The 15184-nt window shown below is 48.5% G+C and overlaps 1 protein-coding gene across 3 annotated transcripts in view; it reads left to right on the top strand.

The window, feature by feature from the left end:
- The first annotated feature begins 3804 nt into the window (after positions 1 to 3804).
- Zdhhc14 (zinc finger DHHC-type palmitoyltransferase 14) overlaps positions 3805 to 15184 on the top strand; it is a 247941-nt gene continuing 236561 nt past the window's right edge. For all 3 annotated transcript variants that reach the window (XM_040728435.1, XM_040728436.1, XM_040728437.1), the window contains exon 1: positions 3805 to 4175. In XM_040728435.1, coding sequence (XP_040584369.1) covers positions 3931 to 4175 — 245 coding nt within the window. In that variant the 5' untranslated portion in view covers positions 3805 to 3930. The remainder of the gene's footprint in view (positions 4176 to 15184) is intronic.

The raw sequence follows: 15184 nt of genomic DNA on the forward strand, positions 1-15184 counted from the left end.
TCTTGTGTTCACTTCCAAGTTCTCTGGTGTTCTCCTAGGACTTGGTTCCTTTGCCTTGGGTACCTTACCACCCTGAGTGCACATCCGTGACAGCCCAGAGAGATGTTCACAGGACACCACAAGGCATCCTTCCTTGTGCAGTGAGTAGGGCCACCATTCACGTTGGCTGTTTCAGGGTGTCTGAGAACTAATGAGAAGGGTTGTGGGATGCTCTGAGAAGCTCAGATGAGGGAAACCTCTGATGTTTATACAACAGTTCTTGCTGCTAGTGAGTCCACTAAGTCAACCATGAACAGAGAAGGACGGCTGGCATCAAAGACACCACCTGTTGGCTCTGCGTGTACAGTTAACAGGACAGCAAGTGCTCTTAACCACCGAGGCATCTCCCCCCCCCACACATAATTTTAAAACAAGTAATTCCTTTCCTTTTATATGGAAATGCCAATTACAAAAATAAGCACACTTGATGGATAAGTCTTCGTACACACTTTGGTGGACAGACTTATCCTAGTGTCCACATCCCTTCACCTTGCAAACTGTGATTTGCTTTCTGGCTAATAGAACATGTCCATTTGACCCTATTGCATAGAGCCTGCTTGCTGGCAGAGTTTCCTTGTTGACTTACAGAATTCTGGGAAATGCCAAGTTGATAATGAGCTGCGGGTGACCTCTAGGAGCTGCAAATGCCCTCTGGGAGCTGTGGACAGTTCCCAGTGGCCAATCGGCAAGAAGCTGGAGGCTGCTGTGCACATGCACAAAAATGAATTCAGCTTTTGACCTGAATGAGCTTGGAAGTGAATTCTTCTGTAGGTCATGAGAACACAGCCTGGTCTCTACCTTGATGGTGTGGGCAGTAGACTCGATAGACTTGGATACCTGAACCTCAGAGGCTTTGAGGTACACTTGTGTTCAAGGCCCCCAAGTCTGTGGCAATTCCCAGCAATGGGTAATTAAATACAGTTGCATCCCCCAAGGTCAACGCTTTCCAAGAGTCCCTGGTTGTTCCTTCCAGCTCCTCGTGTGTGGGAGGTGGATGGGCTGGAGTGTCTGAAAGTACAATCTAGTCTTTCTATCATTTCACTTGCAAATATTTTTAGTGTGCATCTCTAAAGGGCAAGGACTTTTCAACAGTACCCGAGGCAAAAAAAAAAAAAAAAATCCAGTTTAGTAGAGATTCAGAGTGGGCAGGTACTCTACCACCGAGCTACACTCCCGGCCCCTAGAGAAGGTTATTTCTGAGGCCACCAAGACAATAGGAGTAACAGTCCGCTAAAGGGTAGAAAAGAACAAAACCTTCTGTTTCAAACACCAGAGGGTTTTTTTAAATAGCCCAGTTAACAAGCACATAATTGTCTCTGCATATGCTTGCCTGTCATAAATATATCTCAAATAATTCAAGGCTAATTCCAATTGTCCATTCAAGATCCTTAGCTGGACTTGGTGGAACATGTCTGTAGTCCCAGCATGCAAGGAGCCGAAGCAGAGAGTCGGGAAGTGGAGACCAGCCTATGGAACTGTAGTGAGAATTTGTTTCCACTCACTAAACAAAGCAAAGGCCCTATTCGACCCCTAAGATTCACGTTTGCCTTTTAGATCCCCGTGATTCGGTCTCCTATCTTATTTTCATTCCTATTCCCAGCACTTCCCAGCTGGACGCATTCTTTTTCTCCTCTGGGTAGCCAAGCTTATCTCCCTTTGACACTGCTCACTGAGGCGTGTTTTGTGAGGGAAAGACTGAGATCTGGGTCCAGTGCCATCTCTGTCACTGGGCAGCTTTGTGGTGTTGGGCAAGCAGTTTCTTTGAGCTGTGTACAATAATGCGCGTCGCAGAGTTGTGGTGAGGATTACTCAGAGAAGGTGGGCAGTGCGTAGGTGCCCATCCCTTAATGAGAAAGCACCTTTCCCAAAAGCTGTCTTTGTTGCTCTCCAAACGCTGGGCACCAGAACGTCCAGTACCTTGCCTCCCCCACCTTCGTCGCAGGGCATGCAGGGACTTGTAGTTTTAAGTCCCCGAGTCACGTTCCCTCTCAGAGCCGGACAGCGAAAGAAGGAACTACAAATCCCAGCGGGCTCCGAAAAGAAAGAAGGGCTCGGAAAATCGAGCTTAGCTGCCTGGCGCCTGTTTGCTCCCGGTTACCCTAGAGCACAGCCCCAGAAAGCGTTCCCACCTGGCCCAGAAGCCCAGGAGCGCAAAAGCGCGTAGGTGGCTGGGGGTCTCTGGCGCGCGGCTCGGCTTGAGCCCATTGGTCCACTCGACTGCGAGGCTGGGGTGGAGAGAGAGGGGCACTGCGAGCGTCTTCTAGACGTGAGGTCCCTTTACCGTGTGGGGGCTCCACAGGGGGAAGGAGACAGAAGCAAAAAGGAAGCACTGTGGGGGAGAAGTAGAGGATGAAAGATAGGGGTGGCAGCGAACCAAACAAAGCCCCCACAAAGGACTCTTAATCCGAAAGAGAGACCCAATTCGTCGCTGCTGGAGCGGACACAGACCGCTCTGCTGACCCCTGCCCTTGGAGCTCCCGAAGTCTGGCCCGCTTCGGGCCGTTGCTCATCACTCTGTCATCAGGCATTCCACGGCTCTTCTGGGTATCAGTAGACTTTCCCCAGCATCTCGGCCACGCGTGGCGCTGGGAACGAAGAGGAAGAGCCAGGAGGGGCAGGCCAGGGAAGGTCACTTCTCCTCACCGAGGGTACTCAGGTCCCCGGTAGTAGCAAGAACGGTTTTGCGAGCTGCCGCGAGGATGCGCGCGTCCCGAGGCGGTAGCTGCTGCCGGGAATAATCCGGAGGAGAAGCCTGTAGCCGCCCGAAACCCGCCGGGAGCGCATGGCGCCTCGGCACCGAGGGCATCGACCCGGTCGCTCCTGGGACGAAGTATGTCACCGGGAGCCAGGCGCCTTCCTCTGGGCGCGCCAGGCCTGCCCAGTCCTGCAGCCTTGCGATCTAACCCGAGGAGACTGGGGCAGGGACCCCGGGGAGCCGGTGCCCCGGCTTCGCTGGAGAAGAGGAGGAGCAGAAGGAGGAGCCCGGCTGTGAGGCGCGGGCGTCGCCTCCCACCCGGCCGCGAGGAGGCGGACCTGCTCCGAGCGCCGCGCGCGCGCCGGGGCTGAGCCTTGCAAACAAGTGTCTGTGGCAGTGTCCCCGCGGCCCTCCGGCGGCCCCAGTCGAGCTAGGGCTGGCTCCTCCGGGCAGAAGGAACCGAGGAAGCCGCGGGAGCCGCCGCCTCCACCCTCGGCCGGGAGCCCCGCGCAAGGGGCGGCGGCGGACTCGGCGCGGCTGCTCGGCTCGTGGACGCGGGGTCGCAGCGCGGGCAGCGCCCCGGCTCCTACCGAACAGCTCCTGACAGAATAACGCGCGTGGCTGTCCCCACCCCTGGGAGGGGTTGCCGGTGCCGCGAGCTGCCTCCCAGTTTGCAGCGCTCTCCCCTGGGAGGATCCGCCACCGGGAAGGAGTAGAAGCCACCTGGCCGAGGCGCAGAAGTGGCTCCGGAGGGAGCCGGCGTGGAGTCCGCAGCCTCGTGTCCCCTCTGGGCGCGGCGATCGCGGATCCGCGGGCCGGAGCCCAGGCGCAGCCCGGAGCTTGCTGGCGGCGGAGCCAGGCGCACCGCGATTTGGGGGTTCTGCTGAACGGTCCCCCGCGCCCCACAGGGTCCTGTAGCCCTGATCCACCGGCTGGAAGCCACGGAGAACCGCTGCCGCGGGCTGAGGACTAACACCGACCCTCCGGAAAGCGGATTCTGCTATGACAGCTGGGCTCCCCAAGGGGTTAACCTGGGTGTCCTCGGCAAAGTTGTCGCCGAGCCGGGAGCCCGTTTAGGGGTCACAGCGCCGAGGCTCGGGGGCCGGCCGGGTGGCCGGCGGCGGCCGTGGCTCGGCGGGACCCGCGCGGCCGGGGGGCTTCTGGGGGTGTGCGCCCCCAGCCGGCTGCCCTCGTGGATGCCTCCCGGCGGCGGCGGGCCCATGAAAGACTGCGAGTACAGTCAGATCAGCACCCACAGCTCCTCCCCCATGGAGTCGCCCCACAAGAAGAAGAAAATCGCGGCCCGGAGGAAATGGGAGGTGTTCCCGGGGAGAAACAAGTTCTTCTGCAACGGGAGGATCATGATGGCTCGGCAGACCGGCGTCTTCTACCTGACGCTCATCCTCATCCTGGTCACCAGTGGACTCTTCTTCGCCTTCGAGTAAGTGGCGGCTTCCAGATGCCCTGCTCCCCTCGCCTTCCCCGGCCTCTACTTTGGCGACTTTCGTTTTCTGGTGTATATTGTTATATAATGCCAGCCTGCTCTCCCCGTTTTCCCTTTAAGGGGCTGTTTGACTTTCAGCCCCCTCTCCGCCCCCCCGGAATAACGCTGGGGTCCTAGGAGTAAGGAAGAGGAGCGTGAGGACATGTGCCAGGTCACAGGTTCTAGAGCTTGGGGTGGAACCAGGCAGGTGGTTCCCTCCTCTGAGTTTGGAACTAGTACATCCCCCCAGGTGCAGCCTTCCGGGGGAGGGGTGTGGGCATTTCTGAGATAGGGGCCGACTGGCTTGACAGATCCCCCACCCCATCCCACCCCCCCCCCCCCAGCTAAGGAAGCGCGAGGCATCTTCTTAAGCCTAGTTGGCTAAATCTTGAAGTCAGTTTGCAGGATACTGAGGAATCTCCGTTACGTTAGGTTGAATGTGTTGACTACCGACAGTGTCCTGCGTGGGTAATTTCATTTTTCGTTCTCCTTGTACCCCTGACCATCAGTCTTTCGTCTACCAAGGGTGGAGCGTTTACCCTCTTTACTTTCAAAGAAGTTCCCCTAGAAGATACCCACAACAGATCATTCGGGAGCAGGTGGAAGATGCGAGGCCTGGCTCCTCCTGATTCCAGAAACAACACCTGGGGACTTTATCCTGGGGGCGGGAAACATGTGAACCTTCAGGAAAAATCAAATTTGGGCATAGCAACGATCCTTCCGCCAGCTGAAGGAAGGTCTCATTTATTAGTAGCCATTAAGTAAGGAGTTTCGCCATTCACCAAATCAATTATCAATTGCTCTGATTGAGTTCAAAATTTGCAGCTGCTTACTCCCCTCCTCCCACATTCTATGCTCGATGCAAGTTACAGCCTCTGTGCAAACTTTCAAGAGGAAGTACGTTTATGGGCCGATTTTCTCTGAACTGCCCACATTCCGTCTATTATAGGCACCATGGCGCTCTCCATTCTTGCCGGTTTCTTCTGATTAGGGTAATATAAACCCTACTGTGTTTAGCGTGTCTTCAATAAGTGCTGGGCTCTGATTTTGACAGCCCCTCCCCCACCCAGTTTTTGTTTATTTACCCCCTGCAGCCCCTGCCTTCAATTTCTGATTTTGGATTGCCCAGGTGTCTCTTAGGTTAACTTTTGTGGGTGTTTGAGGTCAAGTTGGTGCCATCATCTGTGGGGACCTGTGGGTTGGAGGGAAGGGATATGAGCTTTGTGTGGAATGTCAAGGAGGCATAATCTGTGGAGCCTCTGTTGTTTCCTTGGGTGCCCAGCCAGCCAGCCTGTCGTCCCTGCTGACTGGAGGGGGGGGGACTAGAGGGAGGGGCACAGAGGCCCCTGAGGCATTTGTAGTCTACATCAGAGCCAACATCCCGGTGGGGTTAATGTCGCCACATGTTTAGCAGAAATGCCATTGCAGGGGCTCTAGTTACAGGTGGCTTTAGTTGGAGAGCATTCACTATGCTTCTGTTGTCACAGAATGCTTCGAGCAGATTGGTATTGACATTCTAACTCTTCGGTGACTCTAAGAGCGGAAACAATTAGGCAAACTTCGAGCCGGAGTCACAGAGCTTCGGTTGTGAGTGTGCTGCACACAGGGTGGTGAATAATCTCTTTTGATGCATAGCCGAGTCTTCACTGTGTGATTAGGGTCCCCCCACCCCCGAGCTATTATGCTCTAGCTTTTATTTTCCTGCTCCAACAGAGCTTCTAACCAAATCATTATGCATTCGCTTTCATTTCTTGATCTCTCTGTGCGTGTCTTTTCCCCAGAGTAACCCCAAAGTCCTCACTTACGCAGCTTGTTGAGACCCTCTGCTCGGACTGGTGTTGTGCTAGTTGAGGACTGTAGGAGTGACCGTGGGCCCTGGGGTTTATCAAACCCCATTTGCAGCAACCTTTCTTATGTCAGCTCCATGGGAGTGTGTGTGTGTGTGTGTGTGTGTGTGTGTGTGTGTGTGTGCCTATGCTTACTCTCCACCACCAGGGCTGCTTCGACTAGGCAAGCTGAAGCCTCAGGAAAGCAAGGGGCCCATCCTGGTGTTGTGCTGCAGTTGAGAAGGGCCATAGGTTTAGGCAATCCTTGGACTGTCATGGTTTGATTAGGCTTTGTCATTGTATTCCATTGCTTTGTGTCATGGGCACTGGCATTGTTTTAAGGCTTAATCACGGCTGGAAACAGAATGAGATCAAATGACTCTAATCGAGTTAACTTGCTAGCGACTCAGAAGCCAGCTAGCCGCACATAGAGGAAATGTGACCAAGAGGAAATGCCAGCATGATCTGTCCCTGCTCATCCTTCTCCTGGCCATTATTTACTGATCGTGCACTGTGTGGTTCTCCAATTTGACTGACTGGTTGCGTGTCTCAGCACCGTTTCATGTGAATGCTATGTTAGGCTTACCACTGTGGTAAAAGACCCCAGAAAACATGAATGAAATTAATGGAGAAAGGTGTATTTTGACGCACGGTTTCAGAGGCTTCATTCTCTGCTTGTCTGACCCATTGCTTTCACACCTAAGGAAGAGAAGGGTAATGTGCCAGCAGGACCATGAGCTTGAGGGAGGACACTTACCTCATGGCAACTTGAAAGCAGAAAGAGACAGAAATGGGCCCCCACGGGACTTCCTCCCAACGGTGCTATCATAGAAATCCACCCTTTGCCCTCCTCACTCCCTGCCTGGATGAGGAAGTTAAGTCAAGAGAAATGAACTCGCCAGAGCTCAGCCACAGGTGGAGGTGGTGGTAGCTTCAGCCCCTGGAGAATGGTAAAGCAGAAATGAGTATTCCCACAGGAGAGGCAGAGAAAGTGATCACAACACTAGCCGTGGGAAGGCTGCTGAGCACAGATCCAATTCTCCTGAGCTTCTGACCCATCCTGTTCTCTGCAAAGTGTGGTCTGCTCAGAGGCAGAGCTTCTCTCCAGCAGCATGACCCTCGATGCCTGGCCATTCTAAAATGAACTTTGTGTTGGTTAGAGTTTGATTACCATCATCATCATCATCATCATCATCATCCTGATCCTACCATGGGTCACCTAGGAAAAGGAAACCTCAATGGAGGGCTTGCTCAGATCACATTGACCTTTGGCCTTATCTCTGAAATATTGTCTTGATTAATGGCCAATGTGGGAGGGTCCAGCCCACTGTGGGTGGCACCATCCCTAAGGCAAGTAAGTCTGAGCTATGTAACAGAGACAGTTAACTAAGCAAATCAGTGAGCGAACCAGCCAGTGGCATTCCTCTGTGGTTTCTGCGTCAGTTCCTGCTTTGACTTCCCTCAGTGGTGGACTGTAATCTGGAAGTGTAAACCGAAATAAACTCTTTTCTCCTTAAGGTGTTTTTGCAGTGGGTCTCAACCCTCCCCCCAAAAGACCATTGGAAAACTCAGCTATTTACATTACGTTTTGTAATGTTAGCAAAATTACAGTTATGAAGTAGCAACTCAAATAATTTTATGGTTGGAGGTCACCACAATATGAGAAACTGTACTAAAGGGTTGTTGTAGCGTTAGGAAGGTTGAGAACCACTGGGGTTAGAGTCACAGCAACAGGCTCTAGATTACGTCAGGTTGAAAACCAAAGTCAGTTAGCACACACACCTTGGCTTCCAAAGTCTATAAAGTGCGATTTATAATATCTACCTTTAGATGTTAGTATTAAGGGGGACAATATTCTCAGGATGTTGCCTGGTGTGGAACAATGCTAATTGCATGGTATATACATTGTTAGGTTAGACCTCCCAAGGAAGCCGCCTACCCTTTGAGAGTCTCCGGGAAGGAAGCAAGTGGGTTAATAAGTGAGAGTGTTGAGATGGCATTATTAGTCCTGAGAAAATGTGGTACTGTTCAGTCCCTCATGAGAACAGCGACCTTTATAAAAGTCCCTAGAGCTCGTGCCCTGGATCTCGGCCCTGCAGAGTGGGCGGTCTGCAGGGGTGCCGGGGGAAGTGTCTCAAGCCACACCCCAGTTCCATCTCCACTTCTGCAGCTCTCGTCTTAGAACTGTACACCAGTGAGGAAGGCTCCAGAAGCAACCAGCTGTAACACTTTGCTCTTCCCAGGCAGGTCAGGGCTGCTTGTCTTTCTGGCTGCCTTTATTGAGCATATGGAGTGCTGGTGAAAACTGACAGCGCTTCATCGCTGGCATTTAAGAGGGGAGGAAGGCGCTGGTGGCAGGCAGCACTGTGGAGGCATCTCGCTGCTCCTCTTCGGTACTGCGGGGGTCCTCAAAGATTGCAATGCCATCATTCCCACAGCCACAGAACGGGGTTTGAAGAGATCAGGGGACACTGCCAGGTCCTTTGCCTCTGAGTTATACGCACATGTATACATGCAGCCTATTTTGCCATTTCTAAGAATCTGAAAGCCTTTGTTTCTAAACAGTGGGGTTTCATAGTCACTTCTCACAGGGGTAGAAAGAGGGACCTCAGTGGGAAGCCAAGAGAGGTTCTTCTTCCAGGATTCTCATGTGAGGTGAGTGGAGACCGGCTTAGATCCCAAGCATGCTCCTGTCTCCTTGTGACAGGTTGCAGGTATTGCTGGGGTCCAAATGTGAGAAATTGGGAACATTCTCAAAATCGTCATTGCTAGAAGTCCATTGATGTTTGTTTCTAAAAGCGGTGTGGGTACTAGTCAAACTTAGCAACCTGTGTTCAGTCTCTGTGACCCACATAGTTGGCTCTGTCCTCCAAAATGCATGCCTACACACACACACACACACACACACACACACACACACACACACACACACACACACACACACACGCACACGCCCATGCACACAATGCACCCATTGAATAAACAAACCCTAAAAAGTAGTATTTTTCTTTCTCTCTATTCTTTCTCTGCCCCCGCACTCCCGAACCTTCTCCTCTTACTTCCTCTACCTTTTGTCGACTTCTTTTGTTGCTAATTTAGCTAACCCCCTCTGAAATAAATGAAGAGCCATTGGCAGTCATTAGAACTAGGGTCATGCTTGCCTTGGTAATGGTACTTGGATCCATTCTTGGTAAACAGAAGTGTCACTTCCTATAGTAATGATCTTGTTCTGGGTGGAATAATCTTTATTATCTTGTAAGGTAGGTTCCTAGCTTGTGCCTGTGACAAAAATACCTGAGATGACTAACATATGAAGTGAGAAGACTTATTTTGGCTTGTGGTTCTAGAGGCTCTGGCCCATGTCTTGGTAGACCTATTTCTTTTGGAACCCAAGTAGGGGGGTTCTAGATGACAATGGTGGGGAACACTCTTCATTTATGGCTGAAAGGTGAAAGAGAATGAGACCTGAGACCCATAGCCCCTTCTGAGAAGATGTCCCCATTGTATGAGGACTTTCCTAGGCCCTGCCTCCTGATGGCTCCACCACCTCCTGCCAGTGTTTCTCTAGAGACCAAATCTCTAACACATGGGCCTTTGGGGAACATTTGACATCCATGATGTAGCTGAGGCTGTCTTCTGTAAATAATTGTCAGCCCCAGTAATGCCTCTGTCATGGATGGGTTAGCTCATTATAGAGTGGAGATGCAGCTCTTAGGACCCCGAGGGACCATCTTCTCTAGCTCCTCCCATGGAGAGTGTATCTTGTTTTGTCCCTTTCTCTGAAAACATCTGTAGCATGTGGTATCTTCGTCTGTCCAGATGCTGGTCATACTGTGCGTTGAAAAATACCAGGGAGCTGATAGAAATGGTGCCAGCAACCATCAGGACCCTTACGAGGCAACGTTCCCCGTCCACACAGTGATGGGCAAGGATATTTATAACTCACTGCGGTTCCCAGGAATCTTAAGTTAACTTCAAACCTTCATTATAGGCCAGGCATAGTGGTACCTGCCTTTAATTCCAGCACTCAGAAGACAGAGGCAGGAGGATCTATCTCTATGAGTTCCAGGCCAGTCAGGTCTACAGAGTGAGTTCCAGGCCAGCTAGGGCTGTTAATACAGAGAAACCCTGCCACTTAAAAAACTTCATTATAATCTCTTACATGACAAATGCCCATTTATTTGTGTATGTGATCAACACAAGGACATTCCAAGAGGCCCCTGCTCTGTTCTGTTCAGGGCTATATTCCTCAGTCCCTAGAACAGTACTGGTACACAGCCCACTCGGTAAATGTCTGCTTAATTAACTAACCATAAATTGGAAAACAACTTAAAAACTTCACTGTGTTTTACTTTAGGAGGCTGTATGAATTGATAAGTTTATAATTAATAGTGGTTTGTGGAACACCTTTGGCTTATCATCTGTGTTTGATATTCTTTTGAATTCAGAATCAAGTGCCATCCTTTTCCAAATGTGTTCCCTGAAGCCAGAGAGGTTTCTTTAATGACTTAGGAAACTAGTCATAGAATTAGGATGTTCATTGGCTGAGACTGCTTTCTAGTATTTCTTTATTTCTGCCCCAAATGTTCTAGGGAAACAAAGCTCTCTGATAGCTATATGTGTGTATGTGCATGAGCACACACACGTGTAGGGTATTGCACATTTTTGCAGGTCTCAGGGAGGCCAGAAGCATTGGATACCCCTAGAGCTGGAGTTATAGGCAGTTATGAGCTGCCTGATGTGAGTGCTTGGAACCAAACTTTGGTCCTCTGCAAGATTACTACACGGTCTTAATGGCTAAGCCATCTCTCCAGCCCGAGTCACCTATGTTTTGTTTCCTTCTTTCTGAGCTAGCGGGAAGTGATACTGTGTATTATGCAGAAAAGATTCACATAGGTTCCTAAAATAGGGTAGTGATGCTTAATTATTTAATGGACCGCATCTGCATATCCTGGAGATTTTTCTTTTCTGCAGTATAATCTTGTACATGATTTATTCATGACAGAGTTATTATGTCTTAGCAATAGAATTTAAATGAAGGATTTCAAGGAAGCATGCTATTCTCCTGTAGCTGGGGTTGCTAGCAAATCTGGAAGTGTTCTTATAGATCATTAAAATTGGTTGCATCTAGGAATTGGGGTCTAATAAAATGTCCTTTTGTTTGGTTGCTCAGGTAAGGGCTAGGAGTCATCTTTTTTTAAAGTAATTTATTTTTATTTGGTAATTTATTTATTTATATTTCATGTGCAATGGTGTTTTGTCTGCATATATGCCTATGTGAAGGCATCAGATCCCCTGGAGCTGGAATTACAGAAAACTGTGAGCTGCCATGTGGATGCTGGGAATTGAACCCAGGTCCCCTGGAACACCCAGTGCTCTGAACTGCTGAGCCATCTCTCCAGTCCCTAGGGCTGGAACCATCTTATGCTCTTATTTAGTTGTCCCTTATATGTAAAAAACTGATCCCACGTCAAATGTTTTGTTATATTTGTGTCCAAGTCCTATGGCGCGGCACTAGCTGGTCTGGAACTGGAAATCCTCCTGCCTCTGCCTCCCACGTGCTGGGATTATAAGTGTGTGCTCTGCATACCAAGTTCTCCGATACATTTTTCAAAAGCACTTTTTACTTCAATTCCAGTTCCATGTGCACATATGCATCTGTGTGTGGGAATGTGCTGGTGCCCAAGGAGGTGGGAAGCGGGTGTCGGAGCCTCTGGTCCCCCATGCAGTGACAGGGTTGAGCGAGTGTTTTTGAGGCCTCTGGTGTAGGTGCTGGGAACTGAACTCAGGTCCTCTGGAAGAGCAGTAAGTGCCCTGAACTGCTGTGCTGTCTCTCTAGCCCTTCAAACAGATTTTAAAAAATCTCTTTTAGTTTAATTTTAAAGTTAGTACACAAAATAATGGATTTCACTGTTACTTTTTTATTGTACTTTAATAAACTAGGTGGGCTTTCTCTATCTCCATCTTCATCTTTTAAGGACTTACTCACAGAGAAGATTATGGATAAATATATGCTCACATTTGTAAGTAAAATACTATGAAAAAAAAACCCCATCCAATTCCCACCCTGCTCAAGAACCACATCAATACCAGTGCTTTTTTTGTGCTTTTAATTAAAAATTTTAATTGACACCTAAAACTTCCAGCTACTTATAGATTATCATATTATGTTTTGATTGATTCATCTGTCACCTCAATCATTAACCATTTCTTTGCTGCTGAAACACGTATCTTCTCATTGGCTTTCTGAAACGTGAGTGCGTGCGCTTGCCCGTCATCTCCCGGCCCGTCATCTCCCGTCCAGGGTCCTTTGGCCCGGTCTCAACGCCCCTCCTCAGGGCCATGGGAAGGAGGGAGCTAGTCATTTTTAGTACCTGGCCTTTGGCATTCCCGAACACTAGGCTACTGGGTTGCACATTTCTCAACCCTCCCTGGCCCCCTCCACACTTTTCCTCCCCACGTCTTGCTTTTAGGTCTTAGGTGTGCCAGTAGCTACCAACCAGGCTATGGCCTCAGCCCGAGCTTTCCTGTATCAGCATTCTCTCAAGCAATGTGTAGTCGTTCCTGAAACGATAACATTGACTTTGTGTATTTTAATACAAGATAACATGACACTGGATACATTTGCTTGTGCAGATGGCACAACTTTTTAATTTGAAACGATTTCAAGCTTCCGGAAGAGTTACAAGAATAATTTAGACTCGTAGATTCCCGAGTCCCATCGCTTGATGTATTTCTTGTTCTTCCTTCCTTCCTTCCTTCTCTCTGTAGTAATCCCCTTTCCTGTGTTTCTTATATTGAATTTGTCTTTAAACAAAATCCACATATTGTAGTGGATATAATCTATTGCGATGACATGTGTACATGTTGTTTCCTTTTGCATATTTTACTGTGTGACTCCTTTCCAGCTGATTGTCTCTTTATAGTTTGTTCTCAGTAGTTGCTGTCTGACATGGTCTGTGGCTTCCTCTATATTTATTTATCCTGCTTGGGATTTGCTAGGATTCTGTGGGTTTGTATCTTTCATCTGATTTGGGGATTTTCCGCTCATTATTTCTTCAGATATTTCTTTTGTCTTCTTCTCTGTTCTTTCCTATGAGTCTACTTATACACCATAGCATTTTATACAGTACCACGCACTTCACTTTATTCCATGTTTTTTTCTCTTTCCTTCCTCTTCGCATTTTACTTTGAATAATTCCAACTGGTCTGTCTTTAAATTTATTGATTATCTCTATGTTAAGTCACTTTCATATCTTGCTTTTTCCTTTTTGAATATCTCTATGTTAATTTTGTTTTCGTTTCCAGTCTTCCGCTAAAGAAACACTTGCCTGGCAACCCCAGTGTCTGGGTGACCTCTGGGCTGCCTGTGCCTTTTTTGTCTGAGGGTTCCATCTCTGCCTCCTTCATGTACATCATACTTTTTGATTACACAGTGGCCATTGTATGTAAAGGGATTAAAGGAATTACAGTCATTTGCAAAATTTTAATATCCTTAATGTGTGGGTTGAGTCAGCCTTATTTGTACAAGTTTAATATCCCTTATCTAAAGTGCTTGGGACCAGGGATTTCATTTTTTCTCTAATCTTGCAGTTTTTACATATACGCATAACCTGAAAGTTTGTAGAACCATTTTAAAAAGCTTAGATTTGACCTGGGTCCTTTCCATGAAGTCAGGTGTGGAATTTCCACTGGTGGAACTGTGTGCAGAGTTTGGGATTTTCATTCATTCAGAATTTTTGGTTTTTGTATTAGGCCTGCTCAATGAAAATGGTTGTGAGTTTGGGTGAGGCTTCAGTTAGATTCATGATCACTGGTTTTTAAAGGCTTGAGTGTCACCTTATGCTTTCCCTCCAGCCTTGTTCATGATCTAAGCCATGGCCAAACAATTTCTTCATGTTTCCTAGTCTAGCAGCAGTTTAGAGAACTATGGGGGTTTTGCGTCAGTCTTTTAGCTTGACTGACAGCCTTTTGTTTTTGCTTTAGATCCTGCTGGGCCTCAGGCCGTCTCCTCTGCTTGTTGCTGTGGCCCAGCTTTGGGAGGTCCACAGCCATGGCCTGGTTAAGTACCTGAGACTACAGCCATGGTTAAGTACCTGAGACTGCCATACTCCGTTTTTTAGGCCCTGATCCTTTCGTGCCTTAATTTGAAATGGGTCCTGGGAGTCTCTCAACAGTCCTGTCCTCCTCCAGCCATTGGTGTGCCTTGCTGTGTGCTGAGTGAAGACCAACAGGAAACAGTTGACAGGTCGTGCACACTTCCTCTGAGGCTGAAGCTCTTTGGAGTTCTTATCCCTATGGCAATCCAGACATGGCCGTTGATGCCAGCTGAAGGTTTATCCAGTCTCTCTCACTCCTGTCCACGTACACTACTGTCCTCCCTCCTGCTTTGCAAGGACGGAAGCAGCTCTTGGCCCTTTGTCTCTAGGGAAGGGCTCTTGGCATTTACATTTCTTTGCTTTGTCAGTTTCCTGACAGATTTTGAAATCTACGCTTTTGTTGCTTTCACAACTTTCAGCCTGTGAGGATTTCAAACTTAATATTGTATTTCTCATATTCCTTGGTGCATTGTTTCATAGATATACATTTATATTTATATATATACTTCACATTACTGCTGTGACAGGTGATCTAAGTAAACACACTCCAATTATTCTTCATATTCCTTGTCCTTCTTCTTTATTTGATTCTGATTCTTAGAAATTGGTGACATTTTCTCGAATAGAACACTCCAGACTGCCACGCCATAGGATTTTATCTTAAGATGTGTACTGTCTATGGCTATAACATCCAGACTGAAATGCTTCGGTCTGAATCACTGAATGTGAGCTTAGCGTGGATTCAGTGGTCTTACCTGATGATAAAGAAAAATACTTACCCAAAGGTTAATTCATGTCAATTGATCAGAATAGCCTATAGTTATCATGAAGGTATATATAAATCCTCATGACAAACAAGTTGCTTTATTATGAATTTTCACCTTTTACTTTAATGCTATTTCTCTATTTTTTTTTTTTTTTGGTTTTATGAGACAGGGTTTCTCTGTATTGTTTTGGAGGCTGTCGGTCCAGCCCGGCCTCGAACTCACAGAGATCCGCCTGCCTCTGCCTCCCGAGTGCTGGGATTAAAGGCATGCGCCAC

Source organism: Mesocricetus auratus, unplaced genomic scaffold (genome assembly GCF_017639785.1).
Source record: "Mesocricetus auratus isolate SY011 unplaced genomic scaffold, BCM_Maur_2.0 Super-Scaffold_100018, whole genome shotgun sequence".
NCBI classification, from domain to species: domain Eukaryota; kingdom Metazoa; phylum Chordata; class Mammalia; order Rodentia; family Cricetidae; genus Mesocricetus; species Mesocricetus auratus.